This window comes from Podarcis tiliguerta, assembly GCF_965153285.1.
Source record: "Podarcis tiliguerta genome assembly, chromosome: 11".
In the NCBI taxonomy this organism is placed as follows: Eukaryota; Metazoa; Chordata; class Lepidosauria; order Squamata; family Lacertidae; genus Podarcis; species Podarcis tiliguerta.
The window spans coordinates 7,452,532-7,468,053 of NC_139544.1; the positions used below are offsets into that span (position 1 = coordinate 7,452,532).

Here is a 15,522-nt window from a genome sequence, read left to right on the forward strand (position 1 = left end):
AGCACCGCAACCCCAGGGTTGGTCACAACTGGACCCAATTGTCAGGGGTCCCTTTACCTTTTACCTCTGTGAAATATGACAGTGGCTTAGGCTACTGATTCCAGGGTATTTGATTATGTTCTCCTTAAAAAAGTGGTGCTTTGTTTATGCACAGTGCTTCTATCTCCTTTGTATTGTACATATAACTATTAAAGGCACTGTATCAAGAGATAGAGAGATAGGCTAGCCAATGTGATCCTTGCTTTGGAAACTTCAAGATCATACTGCTGCAGAACAATTAAACCTGTTCCCTGTTCTGGTAATCCCAGCAGATCTTACACCTCCCCCTTCCAGTTAGATCCAGATTGAACCCCAATATTTTGGTAGCCCTTCTCAGGGTCTCATACTAGAGTGTGATAGAATGTCATGAGAGTTCAAGAAAGATAATAAATCCATAGAGAGAGATTTTGGTTTATATCACGTTGTATGTCAAAGCTATGCTAAGACAAATGAAGCAGGATATTTAATGCACACATTAGATCTAGAAGAAAGTTATTTGAGGATGGGAAATGAGTAAGTCTGGATACTAGAAAACTACTGCTTAAGAAATACAATGAATGATAATTAATGCTTATTTCTGTGTGAAAAATAATTTGCTATACTTGCCCAGCCTTTTGGGTTGTTGCCATACCTGAAAATCTGGAGTACTTAGCTTTTCTACAATCAAGCCTGATAAGCCTGTTTTCCTTCCTGCTTGTTTATTACAGCCTTTAACAAGCCAGCAGGATATAGCAGGTTACCAAAGGATATCCTCATACAGTATTATTTTTGTGACGCAGTGAAACTGGGGAAGAAGAACAATATTGTGGAATGGAGTAAGCCTTCACTGACACAGCCTCTGGTACCAAGGAGACCCCAGGACAGCAACAGTGATTACAGCCAACTGCTCTGCATTATATAGATAATTTCTGCATTATTTGAAGCTGTAGCACAGATTAAACACATTGCACATAACCATGCAGTTGATATTAAACTAATCTATATTTGTACCCAGTAGTAATGCAGCTTTTAAGACGACCTAAAACTTTCTCCCTTAAATATGTCCAGGAACACTTAAGGAAGTGAAACAAGCGTGGTCTGAACCATTAGATGTATTTATGTCTCTTACTATGTGAACAGTATCATTAATGCTTGTAATATTCAGTGTAGGTGCTATCAGCACCCAACCCTAGAGTTGGAATAATTATGGGTTGCCATTGCACAATACAGAGAGAGAGAGAGAGAGAGACCCTTCAAATAGAAGATACCAATTTAAATGCATTACTTGTTGACTTCCAATTTACTGCTTTAGCCATTATTGGCCTCAAACAAGATCAACTATTTATTGCTAGGGAGAAAATATAGTTTTTCTACATCTCAATACAGTAAATTTTTAATTGACCCTGACAAATGATGGCACAACAACAGAATATATTTTATTGCTAAAATAAACATGGCCAGATAATTCTAATAACTTGTCTCTCTTTGCCCTAATGAACAGCTAGCAAATTTCAGGCAATTAAGATTACCCTCTACAAAATTCAACAGAGTTGTTCTCAAGTGATAGCCTAGCAGATTAACTGTCTGGATTTTGAATGGCTGCAGTTGGTTGTTGCACTTGTAACCCTGCTCTTCTGCTCTTAAGTGGCTAACTTTACGGTTCCCAGATGGTCTTAAATCCAGATAATGCTCTGGGCAAGACACACAGATTTTGCAATAATACTTCATCATTCTCAGCTTCTGTGCCATCAGAATGGAGCTGTACGCAATGCTACACTGTCTTCCTGAATACAGAGACTGGTGGCTGTCATTCATGCTCTGGCAACCTCCAGATTACACTCTTGTAATGCACTCTGCCTGGAGGTGCATCTAAAAAAGATTTGGAAACTTCCAGCTACTGAAGAACGTGGTGGCCCATGTTAGCAGACATAGAATGGTATTCACGTTAGTGGGGGGGCGGGGGGGTTGCAACAGCATTTCTCATTGCTAAATTTAAGGAACTATGTTCACCGTTTGGTTAGGGTATCCACAGAACCTCTTTCCATTCTCCATTAGTAACCCCACCATGATAATTATAGAATATATTAGAGTTACATTAGGATCCCTGTAACAGACCAACCCAATTAGTTTACCATCCTTGCAGAGGTAAGCAACCTTGATTAGGTAGCTGTCTTATCTGTAACAACGTCCTTATATCAATGTCACTAATAATTTTAGATTAATGGAGTCTGCCTAATACTGAAAAGTAAATCTAAAGCTTGAACTTTGTAACTTTTTAATATTCCCAATATAACCTAGGACAACTCATTGGAAGTTATGACAGCCATGAAGTCCTTCTTGGACTATACTACGCATTTATTATACATAAATCAGGACAAAGAAAAACATGGTCGTTCTTCTAAGAGAGAGAAAAAAAACAAAAGCAATACAGAGTGGATGTTCCGCTCATGGGACTCCAGCAATCTGTGCTGGAATGTAAACAGACATGTGACATGTAACAATCCCACATATCTGCAGCAAGGGTGGAATGGAATTCCCAACAGTCCTAAGTCAGATGACCTTGGCATGAGTGTCAGGGGACATCCAGTACCATAAGCAAGAATGCTTCAAACACCAGGCTTAAGATCACCTCTATCTATTTGATCATAGAATCCGCTAGCTCCCTGGCAAGTTGCTAAACTAAGCAGAATGTTAAACTTGTCCTTAGAAAAATACAAAAAAACCCATAATCAATGCCAGACAAAATGTACCCTGGGTGCTTGCACAAGGAGAAATCAAACCTGTTCACCTCATTCAGCTACATCAAATTAGTTCTCTTCTCCATCTTTATTATTCACAACTTCATATTATTTATCAAGTTTATATGGAGGAAGTTGAGAGCCATGGATCCCATATTTCTTGGGATGAGAAAGACTACATGTCGACAGTTCTTAATCATGCTGTATCCAACACCCAGAATTACCCAAATTATCAGTTCAGATAAACTGAGTCCTGGAGAGACAAAATATGTACACCTACACACCAGCCATTAGACAACTGGGGTTCCTTGTGTATGAAGACATGCCTTATGTGATTGTTGTACTTCCTTTGACCTTTGATGATCAGCATTTTTTATGAGGTAAAAGAGTTCACACAAAAATTAAAAGCTGCTCATCTGCAGTGGGTTTTATGCTCCTTTGGGGTTGCGTATGACCTGAAAACTTGTCTCAAGCATGAAAAGAAATAGGTAAGATAATACTGGATTAAATGGGTACAAAAACATTTAGTAGAATCGTGGAATCACAATCTCAATCATGAAAAGAAATGGGCAAGATAGAACTGGATTGAATGGGTAAAAAAACATTTAGTAGCATTGTAGAATCATCTAATGCTTACTTTTTACTTACTAATGAGTAAAAAAAAATCACATTTTTCATCTTGGTAATAAAGTGTGAAATTTAATAAATACTGCAACATTTCTGTATAATTAGGAATGTGTTTTGTTTTCCAAACTGCCTCCGTTTGGTTTCCTTTCTTCAATCCTGAGTCATCCCAAGAGTTTCATCATATTATATAAGCCAGCTGGTGAAGCAATCTATATCTACAGTAATTCTAGGCACTTCTCTTGGTTTTGTTTTGGCAATTTAAATTTCAGTACTGTCAATATGTAACAGGAGCAGGATACAGGATTTGTTTTACACAGTTCACATTGACTGAAAACTCAATGTGGATATAGTTTTGTTCTTAACCTTAAAAACCTCGTAATCAAATGCATTGGCCTTCAGAGTAATACAAGGCTCTTTCTTCTTCACCTTGAGCATAGTTAGATTGGAATTTGCTCCTACAAAAGGCAGTGATTCCAACCAACTTGGATGGCTTTAAAGGGGGATTAGATAAATTCATGAAGGGCAAGGGTATCAATGGTTACTGGCCCATGAGAGATGTTCCACTGTTGGAGGCAGTTTTGTTGGTAGCCGTCTTTCTCAAGATACAATGGAGTGTGCCTCTGGGATCGAAGGCAAACTGCTGGAGAATCACAGCGCCTGCTGTGGTTGCAGAGACGGATAACTCATAACTGCTGCCTCTTGCATTGATTGTTTTTGCTGCATTAGTAGCACTGAAGTGACCTCTCCAGGGCGCAAGCTTGGGCACAGTGTGTGTGGAGGTCCTGGGCGGCCCAGACAACAAGATCCTCCACTCAGCCTCACTGATGCAGTCCAAGGTAAGCAGAACAATACTTCTGGCACCAGTAGGGCTGCAGGAGTTGCCGGAAGGAGGCATACAAGATGCTATTCAGCCGTCTTAGGGACTTCACTTTGGATTTGTGTAGGATTTGCTCCTTAACCTTTTCTTCTCCTGAAGATGCCCCACTAGGCAGCAAGTAGGGATTTTTCCTTGTGGTTTACTCCCAAAACCTTTCTCACGAGTAAGTATAATCTCAGTATACCAGCTACTAGGAATTACAAGTGGGGAAACTGCTGATGCATTCAAAATCTGCTTGCGGGCTTCTCACAGACATCAAGTTGGCAACTGTGAGGACATAATACTGGGTAAGATTTGCCTCTGGCATGATTCAGCAGGGCTCAATTTCTGCATTTGATTTACACAGACATCCCTCTGGAAATTCATTCAAACTAAATTAACATACATATCTTGAACAGTAATGTCCTTTTAATATGAGTTTCGTCTTTGGTGCTGAGCAAATCAGCCCATCTCCTCCTAATGGCAATCGATCACTGGCAACATTGTTCCAGTGTCTGCTTCTAAAAAGAATGTAAGCCGCTTGTTTTGACCAATACACAGCTAAAAGGCTTCAGACTAAGAACAACAAAACTTAACCAATCACTTCTTTCCCTATGCTGAGCAATGATGCTAGTTATCTGAAATCAGCCAATGGTAGAGTCCTATCAGCATCCCTTTTCAGGCAAATTTAGCAAGGTATGTGGATAAGAGTCATCCCCTGGTTATGCAACTCCTTCTCTTCAGATACCCTTTGAAGCTAAGGGTAGAGCACCTTTCAGAAGCACTGCAAGACCTATTTGGACTCACTTGTTGTGAAACTGACAGAAGGATGGGGAAATTTACAGTATTTTAATTTGGTTTTGTAGGTGTTGCTGTAAATCTCAAAGTCTATAAATAGCAGTCCCTTGCACAGTAGTAGACTTAAACTAGCACCTTCTGCCATCTTCCCCAACACACATTATCTCAGCCAATTTTAAATCATTTTAGGCCTTCTGGAGTCAGTCACACTTTCGGAAAGGCTCATCTACCGCACACATTACAATACTTTCTGCCCCCTCCCCAGACTTTTGTGAAAGTAAACAAAAAAACTATGTGAGTTGTTCCAGTTTTGCTATTGTTCACCTTTTATGTTCAAGAAAGTTTCATGTTTCTTAACCTGGTGCAGCTACAAGACAATCCTTTTTAATACGGTCCTTTATCCTATCTAATAAGCTTATCTTGCTTATCAGGCCAGAGAGCATAACTTGAAAGGGCAAGCTGAGGAGTGGGCTGTGATTCAGAGCCTCTTCTCAACCACAGGCTCCAGCTCCTGCATGCCTGAAGTCACAATGTTGTTGTTGTTGTTTAGTCGTTTAGTTGTGTCTGACTCTTCGTGACCCCATGAACCAGAGCACGCCAGGCACTCCTGTCTTCCACTGCCTCTTGCAGTTTGGTCAAACTCATGCTGGTAGCTTCGAGAACACTGTCCAACCATCTCGTCCTCTGTCATCCCCTTCTCCTTGTGCCCTCAATCTTTCCCAGCATCAGGGTCTTTTCCAGGAAGTCTTCTCTTCTCAGGAGGTGGCCAAAGTATTGGAGCCTCAGCTTCAGGATCTGTCCTTCCAGTGAGCACTCAGGGCTGATTTCCTTAAGAATGGATACGTTTGATCTTCTTGCAGTCCATGGGACTCTCAAGAATCTTCTCCAGCACCATTATTCAAAAGCATCAATTCTTTGGCGATCAGCCTCTTTATGATCCAGCTCTCACTTCCATACATCACTACTGGGCAAACCATAGCTTTAACTATACGGACCTTTGTTGGTAAGGTGATGTCTCTGCTTTTTAAGATGCTGTCTAGGTTTGTCATTGCTTTTCTCCCAAGGAGCAGGCGTCTTTTAATTTTGTGGCTGCTCTCACCATCTGCAGAGATCATGGAGCCCAAGAAAGTAAAATCTCTCACTGCCTCCATTTCTTCCCCTTCTATTTGCCAGGAGGTGATGGGACCAGTTGCCATGATCTTCGTTTTTTTGATGTTGAGCTTCAGACCATATTTTGCGCGCTCCTCTTTCACCCTCAATAAAAGGTTCTTTAATTCGTCTTCACTTTCTGCCATCTAGGTTGTGTCACCTGCATATCTGAGGTTGTTGCTTTAGCACTTTGCCCTCTCGCCGTCGATTAATCCCAAGCGGAGCCATTGCGCCCGGCTGCCTGGCCGTCGAAGCCACTCCAAAGGGCGCCGCAGGTGCGGCAGCGGGCCTAAGCGCCTCCTCCTCCTCCCCGCTGGGCAAACCGAGGCGAACCCTCGGGCGGGCAGCTCTTGACACCTGTACGGCCGTGTCGCGCGCCTGCGTCCGCGCGCCGGGCTCCCCGCCCCTTCGCAGGTCAGGAGAGGAGAAGGAGGGGGGGGAGCGCCGCGCGCAGCTGCCTTCCCATTGGCCGCTGGCCGGAGTCCTTCTCCAGCCTTGCTCGGCTCTCCCGGGAGCGAGGACGTCGGCAGGGGCCGATTGTCGCCGCCGCCTGCAGCCAGTGCGGCCGGTGAGTCGCCGGCGCGAGAGAAAGAGAGCGCTGCATGTCGGAGGAGGAGGAGGAGGAGGAGAAAGAGGAGGGGGCGGGTTCTCTCTCTCTCTCTCTCTCGGGCTGCCCCAACCCGGGAAGAGGGTCGCTGCGCCAAAGGAGAACTCCTGGGCGCGCGCTCCTCCCCCTGCAGCTGCAGCCGCCGCCGCCACAGCAGAGCGCGGCGAGGCGGAGGGCTTCCTTCCCTTTCTCCCTCCCTCCCTCCGCCGCTCCCTCCCCTCGGTTAGTTTAGCCGAGCTGCTGGCCGCTTCCCTCCTTCTCCTTCTGCGTGTGGGGGAGAGGAGGCCGAGCGCCGAGGAGGGGAAAGGGAAAGGAGGAAGGGGTCCCCGCGCCCCTGGAGGCAACCTGGGCAGGCCGGCGCTGGCTGCCTCCCGAGATGGATGTGGTCTCCTCTGAGGCAGGCGCCTTTTAAACCGTGCAGTAGTAGCAGCAGCAGCGGAGGAGGAGGAGGAGGAGGAGGCTCCTCCCGGTAGCACGTCCTAGTTGACCGGGTAACGGAGGGGGAGTCGCTGAGGAATGTGGCGCCCGGGCGGCTCGGAGGCGCCTTCCTGAGGTGGAAATGGTGGCTGCTCGCGGCGCTGCTCCGGCTTTCTCGGCCAGCGAAAGGTGAGGCGCGCTTGGGCGCTGGTGGCGGCGGGGCTGCGCTTTGCTCTCTCGCCCGTGGAGGGGCTCGATCCGGGAAACGAGCGTTGCTTCTTCCCGCCGCCCCCTTCCCTCCCACAGGCCGGCGCGTTTCCCATTTTGTAGCTTTGGAGGAAGGGGGAAGACGAGGGAGAGACCTTCTGCTATCTATGGACGGGAGGCCGGGGAAGGAACGGCGCCTCCCATTTGCCGTGAGGCGAATCGGCAGCGCAGCCCCGGAGGTTCCTGGAGAGCAAAGTTGAGGAGCCCAAGGCCGCGCGCGGGCTGATCTTGCACCGCGATTCTGAAACCGGGGTCGCCGCCGCCTCCGCCGCTGCTGCTATCTGGCGTTAACCGGTGCGGGTTGGGTGCATGTTGCAGTGTGCGGATAACCACACCCCTCTTGCAAACGCAGGCGTTTTAATTAAACAGCTGTCTTTCCCCATCCGCGTCCCCACCTCTGTTTCTTCAGGGATTGCAGCCGCAAAATGCTGGAGGATTTTACCAGGGATGTGATGAGTTGAAAGGCGGCGACGGCCGAGAGTGTTGTTTTCCTTGCTGAGGAGTGGCAGCTATCATGACTGTCTTCAGGCAAGAGAACCTGGATGATCACTATGAGATCGGGGAGGAACTTGGAAGGTACCGTACTTGTTGGAAGGAAAAGTGCATGCCAGGTGTGGGCCTGTATCAATAAGATTGCCCCCGGGTAAGGACCAGATAGCAGAGGGTCTGTGGAGGAAAAGAATCCAGCCGTGCTGTTGGAGGAAGCAGGGGTAATGAGCAGACTGTGTTGGATTGGAGTGTAAATTCATTTGCTGCTAACCCCAGTGAGCTGCTTATATGCCTCAGATTAGGGAATGTTCTGTGGTATATTTCAGAGCCTGTGTGCCTTATAAGAGTTAATATGTAAGCCAGAAGCAAAACGTGTCACACTTGGCATCGCTATTAGTGTTTCATAGAGAGGTGTCTCCTTGCATACATTATATGTACTCAGATGACATTGCATAGAAAGGTGATTCTAAGCTAAAGCGATTTTCTTCTGTATCTTTCTTCTGGCTGGAGGATTGAAACATTACAGTTGATACTTGTATGTCTATTTTTATGCTGATTGCAAAAGTGGTTTGCATAGGTGGGTGGGTTTTGTATGCACACTTAAGTTCTGATGATAGCAGTAGTGAATTATTAGTGTATGTGGAAGAATGCAAACCAGTTTGCAATATTAATACTAGCATGCAATATTAATAATTTATCCAGCTTCACCTCGGTTCTTTAAGTATGAGGGTGCCTGAATACAGATAATTTCTAGCATTTGTTTTCAATCCAGTGGAGATCGATCGGTTTCAAGGTATCAGAGTTCAATTATTCCATTCCAGTCAAATGTCAGATCAAGAGATTTATAGTCATTAAGCAGTGTAGATTTAACACGGGTCTCCATAAAGCTTGTTAGTTGAATACTACAGAATGCTGTGTCTATGCCACAGCTTTGTGCTGGAAAACCCAGACCATTGACTAGAGATTATAGTTTGCTTTTGGTTTTAAATCTCCTAGCTTAATTGCTAAATGAAGTGTGTGCTTTTTACTGTGTGTTGTGTTCGCGGCTTGCATTTTATCTTTTAAGGTATTGCTAATTTTTAAATTTAAAAACTAGGTGAACTATTGGTGCTTTGCAGTATAGCACTCTGCAGTACACTAAGGGTAGGATTTACCTAACAAACTATGTAAGTGGAGGCTCTGCACAAGGGTTGCACATTAAGGCTTTTTCCCTGAACCCCCAAAATGGTTGGGTGAACCGCCAGAGTAGGAATGGGAGGGTTCTCTAGCAAGCTGATACACTTGCACAGATAGAAGATTCATCATAGTGTGAAGTTAAATTTCACCCTGTGTTTTATTATTCTTCCCTACCATCACAACAACTCTGTGGGGAAGATTAAGTTGAGCCACTGACCTCCATACCATGATTTGGTGTGGGTCTGCAAACAATAGTTTAAAGATTAGCACTAACCATGGCGTACCAATTTGGACATCATGGCAAGCCATGGTTAGCAAAAAGTAGTTAGTGGATGGAGGGAACTTGCATGCAAAGAGAGAACATGCATTTAAACCTATAGAGATGCTCCTATTCACCAAACTCTTGTTTGGCATTACATCTAAACTGAGCTAGTGGCTTGACCAAAGTCTATACTGTGAGCCTGCCCTGTGGATGAAGGGGCTCTCACGCTTGGAAGAAAAGCATTAGTGTTGGCTTCCATCTTGATTTTTGTGCTTGCTTAAATGAGTTTACTTTTACCAGTGATGTGTGTATCATACATAATTGTTATACAAAAATAGAAATCTGATGCTGCAGCCTTTTATTTCAGTGGTGTAAACCCTGTTTTTTTGGGGGGAGTGGAGATGGGGAACAGTGTCCCTTCAATTATTGTGCATTGAATGTGCACTATTTAGTGTATAAAAGCTAAATTCTGTACCTCGACATGTTACGGGGGAATCCATTTCTCCCTAAATTGTACAGTAAAACAGTTGATCGCTTTAATTCAGTGACCTTTAAATTTGTTTCTGGCAATCGTCATACAGTGGCTGATAGGAAAACAAAAGTAGTGCTCCCATAATTCGTCTTAAATTTAAACATGGATGTTCTCCCATTTTACTATGCGCAGTGCTTCTTTTTGTGCAGATTGCATCAGTACTGATGATTCCCAAGTACCATCTTAACAGGTAGTCAGTAACAGTGCAAGCCTGTGCATGTCTGCTTGGAAGTAAGCCCCTCTGAGCTCAGTGGGACTTGTTCCCAGTAAGTGAATAAGGAAATGCATCCTTCAACAGAATACTGATCGGAACTAATTGGGACGATTGTAGCATGTGCAATGTCACGGCATTTGGGACTTGGAGGTGGCATGATAGAAGCATATAAAATTATGCATGGCATGGAGAAAGTGGACAGAAAAGTTTTGTTGGAAGGTTCAGGACAGATAAAGTACTGTATTTTTTGCCCTATAAGACCACAAGACGCACCTAGTTTTTGGATGAGGAAAACAAGAAAAAAAATATTCTGAATCTCAGAAGCCAGAAGAGCAAGAGGGATCGCTGCGCAGTGAAAGCAGCAATCCCTCCTGCTGTTCTGGCTTCTGGGATAGCTGCGCAGCCTGCATTTGCTCCATAAGACGCACACACATTTCCCCTTACTTTTTAGGAGGGAAAAAGTGAGTCTTATAGAGCAAAAAATACGGTACTACTTTAATGCAGTGTGTAGTTAAACTAGGAAGCTCTGCTGCGGTGGGAGGTGGTAATGGCCATCAACTTGGATGCCTGTAAATGAACCTTGGTCAAATAAATAGAGGACGAATCTTTCAGGGGCTACTAGCCACGATAGCAATGTTGTGCCTCTGCAGGTGGAAGAAGTATGTTTCCGAACGCAGGCAAACCCCGATTTGTACAGAGGTTATGTTCTGGGTCAGGGGCCCCTGATTCACATGGAAGCACAAGAAGCACCTCTTTTGCCACACACAAGTCAGCTGGCTCGATAGAGAGGTCAGCCACCAACCTGGCACCCAGCAATCTCCACGTAGTCGCCATTGGATCCGCACCAGTAGCAAAACATGCCTGGTGCTTGGGGAATTTCAAACATTGGGTGCTACCAAAGCAAAATAAAAATAATCCACCATGGAGAAAATACGTAGTGTAGCAAATAAGTTGCAAATGATTTCTAGTTAAGTTGGAATCTAGCATGTTCATTTGTGCGCTGTTTTAGAAAGCTCTCTGAACTGGATTATCTTAATTAAGGGATTAAGTTGCAGCTCTATACTGAGTCAAATCACTGGACCATCTGATCCAGTGTTGTCTATTCTGACTAGCAGAAGACCTCAAAGGTACGTGAGATCCTTTAACTGAGGGTGCTTATGACTGAGAAGTAGGTACCCTATCTCTTTTTTAAAATCAATAAACAGAGTGATAGGAGATTTGAACCTACAGCCATATAGGCAAATGCTGCAACATAATTACCTGTTTTAAACCGAGACGAGAGTGTCCTGAATACTTGCCATATGGACTGGAAGCCACTTCACAAAAATGCCTTGCTTTGTGGAGCTGTACTCAAGTAATTACCCAAATGTTTTCCCATGTGGGCGGCAGTAACTATGAATCAGGCCTTATATTTGTCACCTTGAGAGTAGCTCTATCAAAATCAATGAGACGCCCGGTTAAAAATATTTAAGATTGGAATGTAAAATATTCACTACTCACATTATCTCCATTAAAATACCAAACTTAAAACTAAGATAAGTACTCCCTTGCTTATCTTTTAAACAGATGTTTTAAGCAATCGGCTCATCATGCAATTTCAGAAGACCAAAGCAGATTTCAGTGGAAATGATTATGAAATGCAAGCAAATATAAGCCTGTTTCTGTTTAGTTCTCTTGCGGTTGCAAGCAGTGTGGCTGTGCATTTTAAATAAACAATTCTGCAGTTCTTTTATTATACTTTGTTGTTTCAAGGACTTTGTGTATGCGGTTGCCACAGTGCTGCATTCTTCTGAAACTTTTTTCATTGATCCTGATCAAAACAGTCAAAACACTTAATCCTCATGAAGGTGGCTTAGTTTTACAAAGACCTGCCCTGCATCTAGGAAAAAAACACACATGAAAAAACAGAAAAGTTGAGTGAAACTGCAAGAGTGCTGGTCAAGTCGTTCATGATATGCTAAGTGAGCTAAATGTGTGGAAGGCATCTATAAAAATGTTCCCACTGTGGAACTGGAGCAAGCCTGACTCACAACGACTCAAGCAGCTTTGCCTCTCTTACTGTCTCTCATGCATACAGACAAGTCTCATACAACTGCACATTTAAGGCGCAGGTTCATTCTCTCAATCTCTGAATACAGTTGCTGCAGGCAAATGGGAACGCAGTTGCCAATGAAACTTGTTTGACAGTTTTTCATAGGTATTCCACTGGTCATTGCTGCAAACACTGTGTTCAGCTAAACGCACATAAGTAACGTAAGGAGGCAGACTGAATGCAAGGCAGAGGTGGGGCCTGAACTCCAATGCCTTGCGCCCCCACGACAACTTAAATTAGGTGCTAGAAAGTTTACAGGATCACAGAATTGAAAGTGACCATGAGATCATTTAGTTTAGCCCCCTGCCCTGCAGGAATCTTAAACCCAACATGGAACTCAAACCCACCACCCACTGAGCACAGTTGTATCCATTTTGCAGAAGGCAGATGGCAGGATCCTGCCCCTAAATAGATTGTCCTTTGTTTGATTTAACATCTCCAATTGCTATTCCATCCCAATTGCACTTCATTAGTTTTTCCTCTTGGCTTCGCCCCTCCCCAAAAGAAACGCTCCCTCTCCGCTCTGCCTCTCTGGAAGGCCTAGGAGAGTCTCTTGCAACATTGCCTCAGAAACGCGAGAGGCACGCATGGAAGGCAAGGGAGGAGCTGCTTCTTGGGTCGGAGCTGCTTCCCTCACTTCTTGGCCTGGGTTGCTGAGTTCCTGCCAAGGCAGACCTTCGATTCTTTCCCCTCCGTATTTCGGACGTTGTTGCCTTTGCTTTGCTGGAGCTGGTGGTGCAGGTCAGCAACTGGGATGCCTTTGGATCGTGCCCTCCCACACCTACCTAGGAATTTTATTTACTTTATTAGGCACCATCAGTGTTTTTTTTTTTTTCTAGGAAAAAAAGTTGCCAGTTCTGCACTTTTGAGTACCACCAGGAAAAAAATCAGAGTATACTTTAGTCCAGAAACTCCCAATGATTTCATTAAAGTGTCTAGTTGAAAGTTCTTAGCACTTTAAAAAATCTTATCTTTGATGGAATGTACACCCATATTTGAGTCCCTATCCAGGAATTGGATGTTATCTCACAGAGCAAATACTTAGTAGCTACAGCTATTTAAGTCCTACTTTGGTATGTTGTGTAGAGTAAGTTACCATGGAACTTTCAACTTTGTTGGAATAAACACTCATAGCAGTGCACCTTTCAGTTGGCTCTTGGCTTCAGCTGTTCTGTGTGTTTTAATACAGTGAGTGGTAAATAAGAGGCTTACGAAATAAGATTGTGTTTGAAGTGCTTATATTAAGCTAAACGCTTGGTGAAATTGCAGGCCCACAGCCTGATGCACGCAGATCCATTCTAATATGCTTGGAGATGCATTTTAAAAAAGAAGGAATATACTGTGCAGACTAGCTAGTTGTGCAATGATCCTTCCTCTAGTAACGTCCTGTTATATCTGCTTTAGGGGATGAGAGCTTTGCTATTCAATACAACTTTTGCTGCCTTGACACTGGTTGCATTTGGGCATCACAGTAAGCTATGGTTCACTGTGATGGGAATGAGCCATTGGGTGCAAGGCAGAGATCTAAGGCATTTGCTTCCATTTTTGACTAACCACATTAAAGTGTTATATATGAACCCTAAACTCTGGTTAGCAGAAATTATGGTTCGCTCGAAACAAGCCAGCTTCAAAAACCACAGTTTGTTTCAAACAAACTATAGTTAAGATTAATCAGAGTTTGTCAAGGTTTGGACATGCTAAATTCTAAAGCTTCATAACTTCTTCTAGTGGCTGCATTGGAGGGACTGAGGGAGTGTATGAGATGAAGATCATCAGGCTTTATCCTTGAGCTCAAATGCAACCACTGACTCAAATCAGCTTACCTGTGGTATGAGTTCACCAAATTAACAAAATGTGATTTGCAAATCGGAATCTAGGTTTTGAAGTGGGTTTGCAAACTAAGTTTAGTAATATGAATTGTCATCTTTTAAAATCTACAAGTATTCTAATAAAAATAACTTCTTATTGCAACTCACCATAATTAATGAATCCCTTTATCAAGCAGCCTGGGGTGGCTATCAAGTAGTAAATTCATGAGAAATAGAAGAAGTGAAGAAAGCCAACAAAAAACCATGAAATAACAGCAGCACCAGCAATCAGTGAACAGATGCTATTAAACTGGCAGGGCCACTTCCACTATGAACCAAAGACCTGCAAAAATAAATGAGTCTTAAAGCTGCCTCCTAAATCAAAACAGCGCTGGGACTGGGTAGCTCAAAGCTGAGAGGGAAGTCCATAACTAGAGTGGTGCCATGGAGAAAACATGTTAGATACAGATTTGTAAATCTTTGAATCTGTTTGAATATAACATTTCAACCACACTTAGGCACAATTTATTGTGCCCCGCCCCTATCAAACGTGTTAGAAAAGCTTTTACAGCAGTTCTGTTTTTAAATGCAAGTCAAATAATAACAATAAGTCATATCTCAGTTGATTTGCAGCTGTGGACAACCCATATCAAACAAATGGGACAACCCATTCAAACAAAAACATCTTGGAGGTCCCAGGCCACAGAGAGTTTAGGCTGGCCTCAACCAGAGCCAGGGCTTTTTCGGCTGTGGCTCCGATCTGGTGGAACGCTCTGCCACAAGAGACTAGGGCCCTGCGGGACTTGACATCTTTCCACAGGGCCTGCAAGACAGAGCTGTTCCGCCAAGCCTTTGGCCAGGGCACAGCCTGACTCCTTCCTTTGGCAATCTTCACAGAACTCTAGCCCAATGGTTGCCATCAATTTGATCTGAAGTAATTTTTTAATGAAATGATTTTAGAATGTTGTATTATTTTATTGTTGTTATCCGCCCTGAGCCCGGCTTCGGCTGGGGAGGGCGGGATATAAATAAATTATTATTATTATTATTATTATTATTATTATTATTATTATTATTATTATTATATATCTGCTACCCCAGCAACACTCAGCCCAAATTTCTGTATTGCCTGCCCTCTGAGGTTGCTTCACTGATGCTACTTTACCTGCCTTTTTATCACAGTGCCCTGTGCTCTGCCCATATTACTTAGAACATAAAATGACTATTGATACAGAACTGGACCTGGGACTAAAGTAAGGGGAGGAACACAAATTAAATTTCTAGGGGCCACGTGAAAGTTAAACGTCTCTCCCCATCTCAGTTCCATACTATTTACTAATACTGTATAGATTTTTCGAAACAGTAGACTAAACTGTGCCTGTAACTGTCTGTAATTAAAATACATTCTTGCTTTTAAAACCTTAACGTTATCTTGGCAAACTTGTGTTTCCAGTTCTTTGTTTGCCAATATG

At 43.6% G+C, this 15,522-nt stretch overlaps 1 protein-coding gene across 3 annotated transcripts in view; it reads left to right on the forward strand.

Annotated features, from left to right (window-relative positions):
- Positions 1–15,522, forward strand: part of DAPK1 (death associated protein kinase 1) — a 551,448-nt gene that overhangs the window by 463,984 nt on the left and 71,942 nt on the right. The window contains exons 1-2 of one of the 3 annotated variants that reach the window (XM_083403320.1): positions 779–6,754; positions 7,887–8,053. In XM_083403320.1, coding sequence (XP_083259446.1) covers positions 7,992–8,053 — 62 coding nt within the window. In that variant the 5' untranslated portion in view covers positions 779–6,754; positions 7,887–7,991. Of the gene's footprint in view, positions 1–778; positions 7,400–7,886; positions 8,054–15,522 lie in introns of those variants that run through there. The other 2 variants (XM_083403319.1, XM_083403321.1) reach the window with 2 other exon arrangements.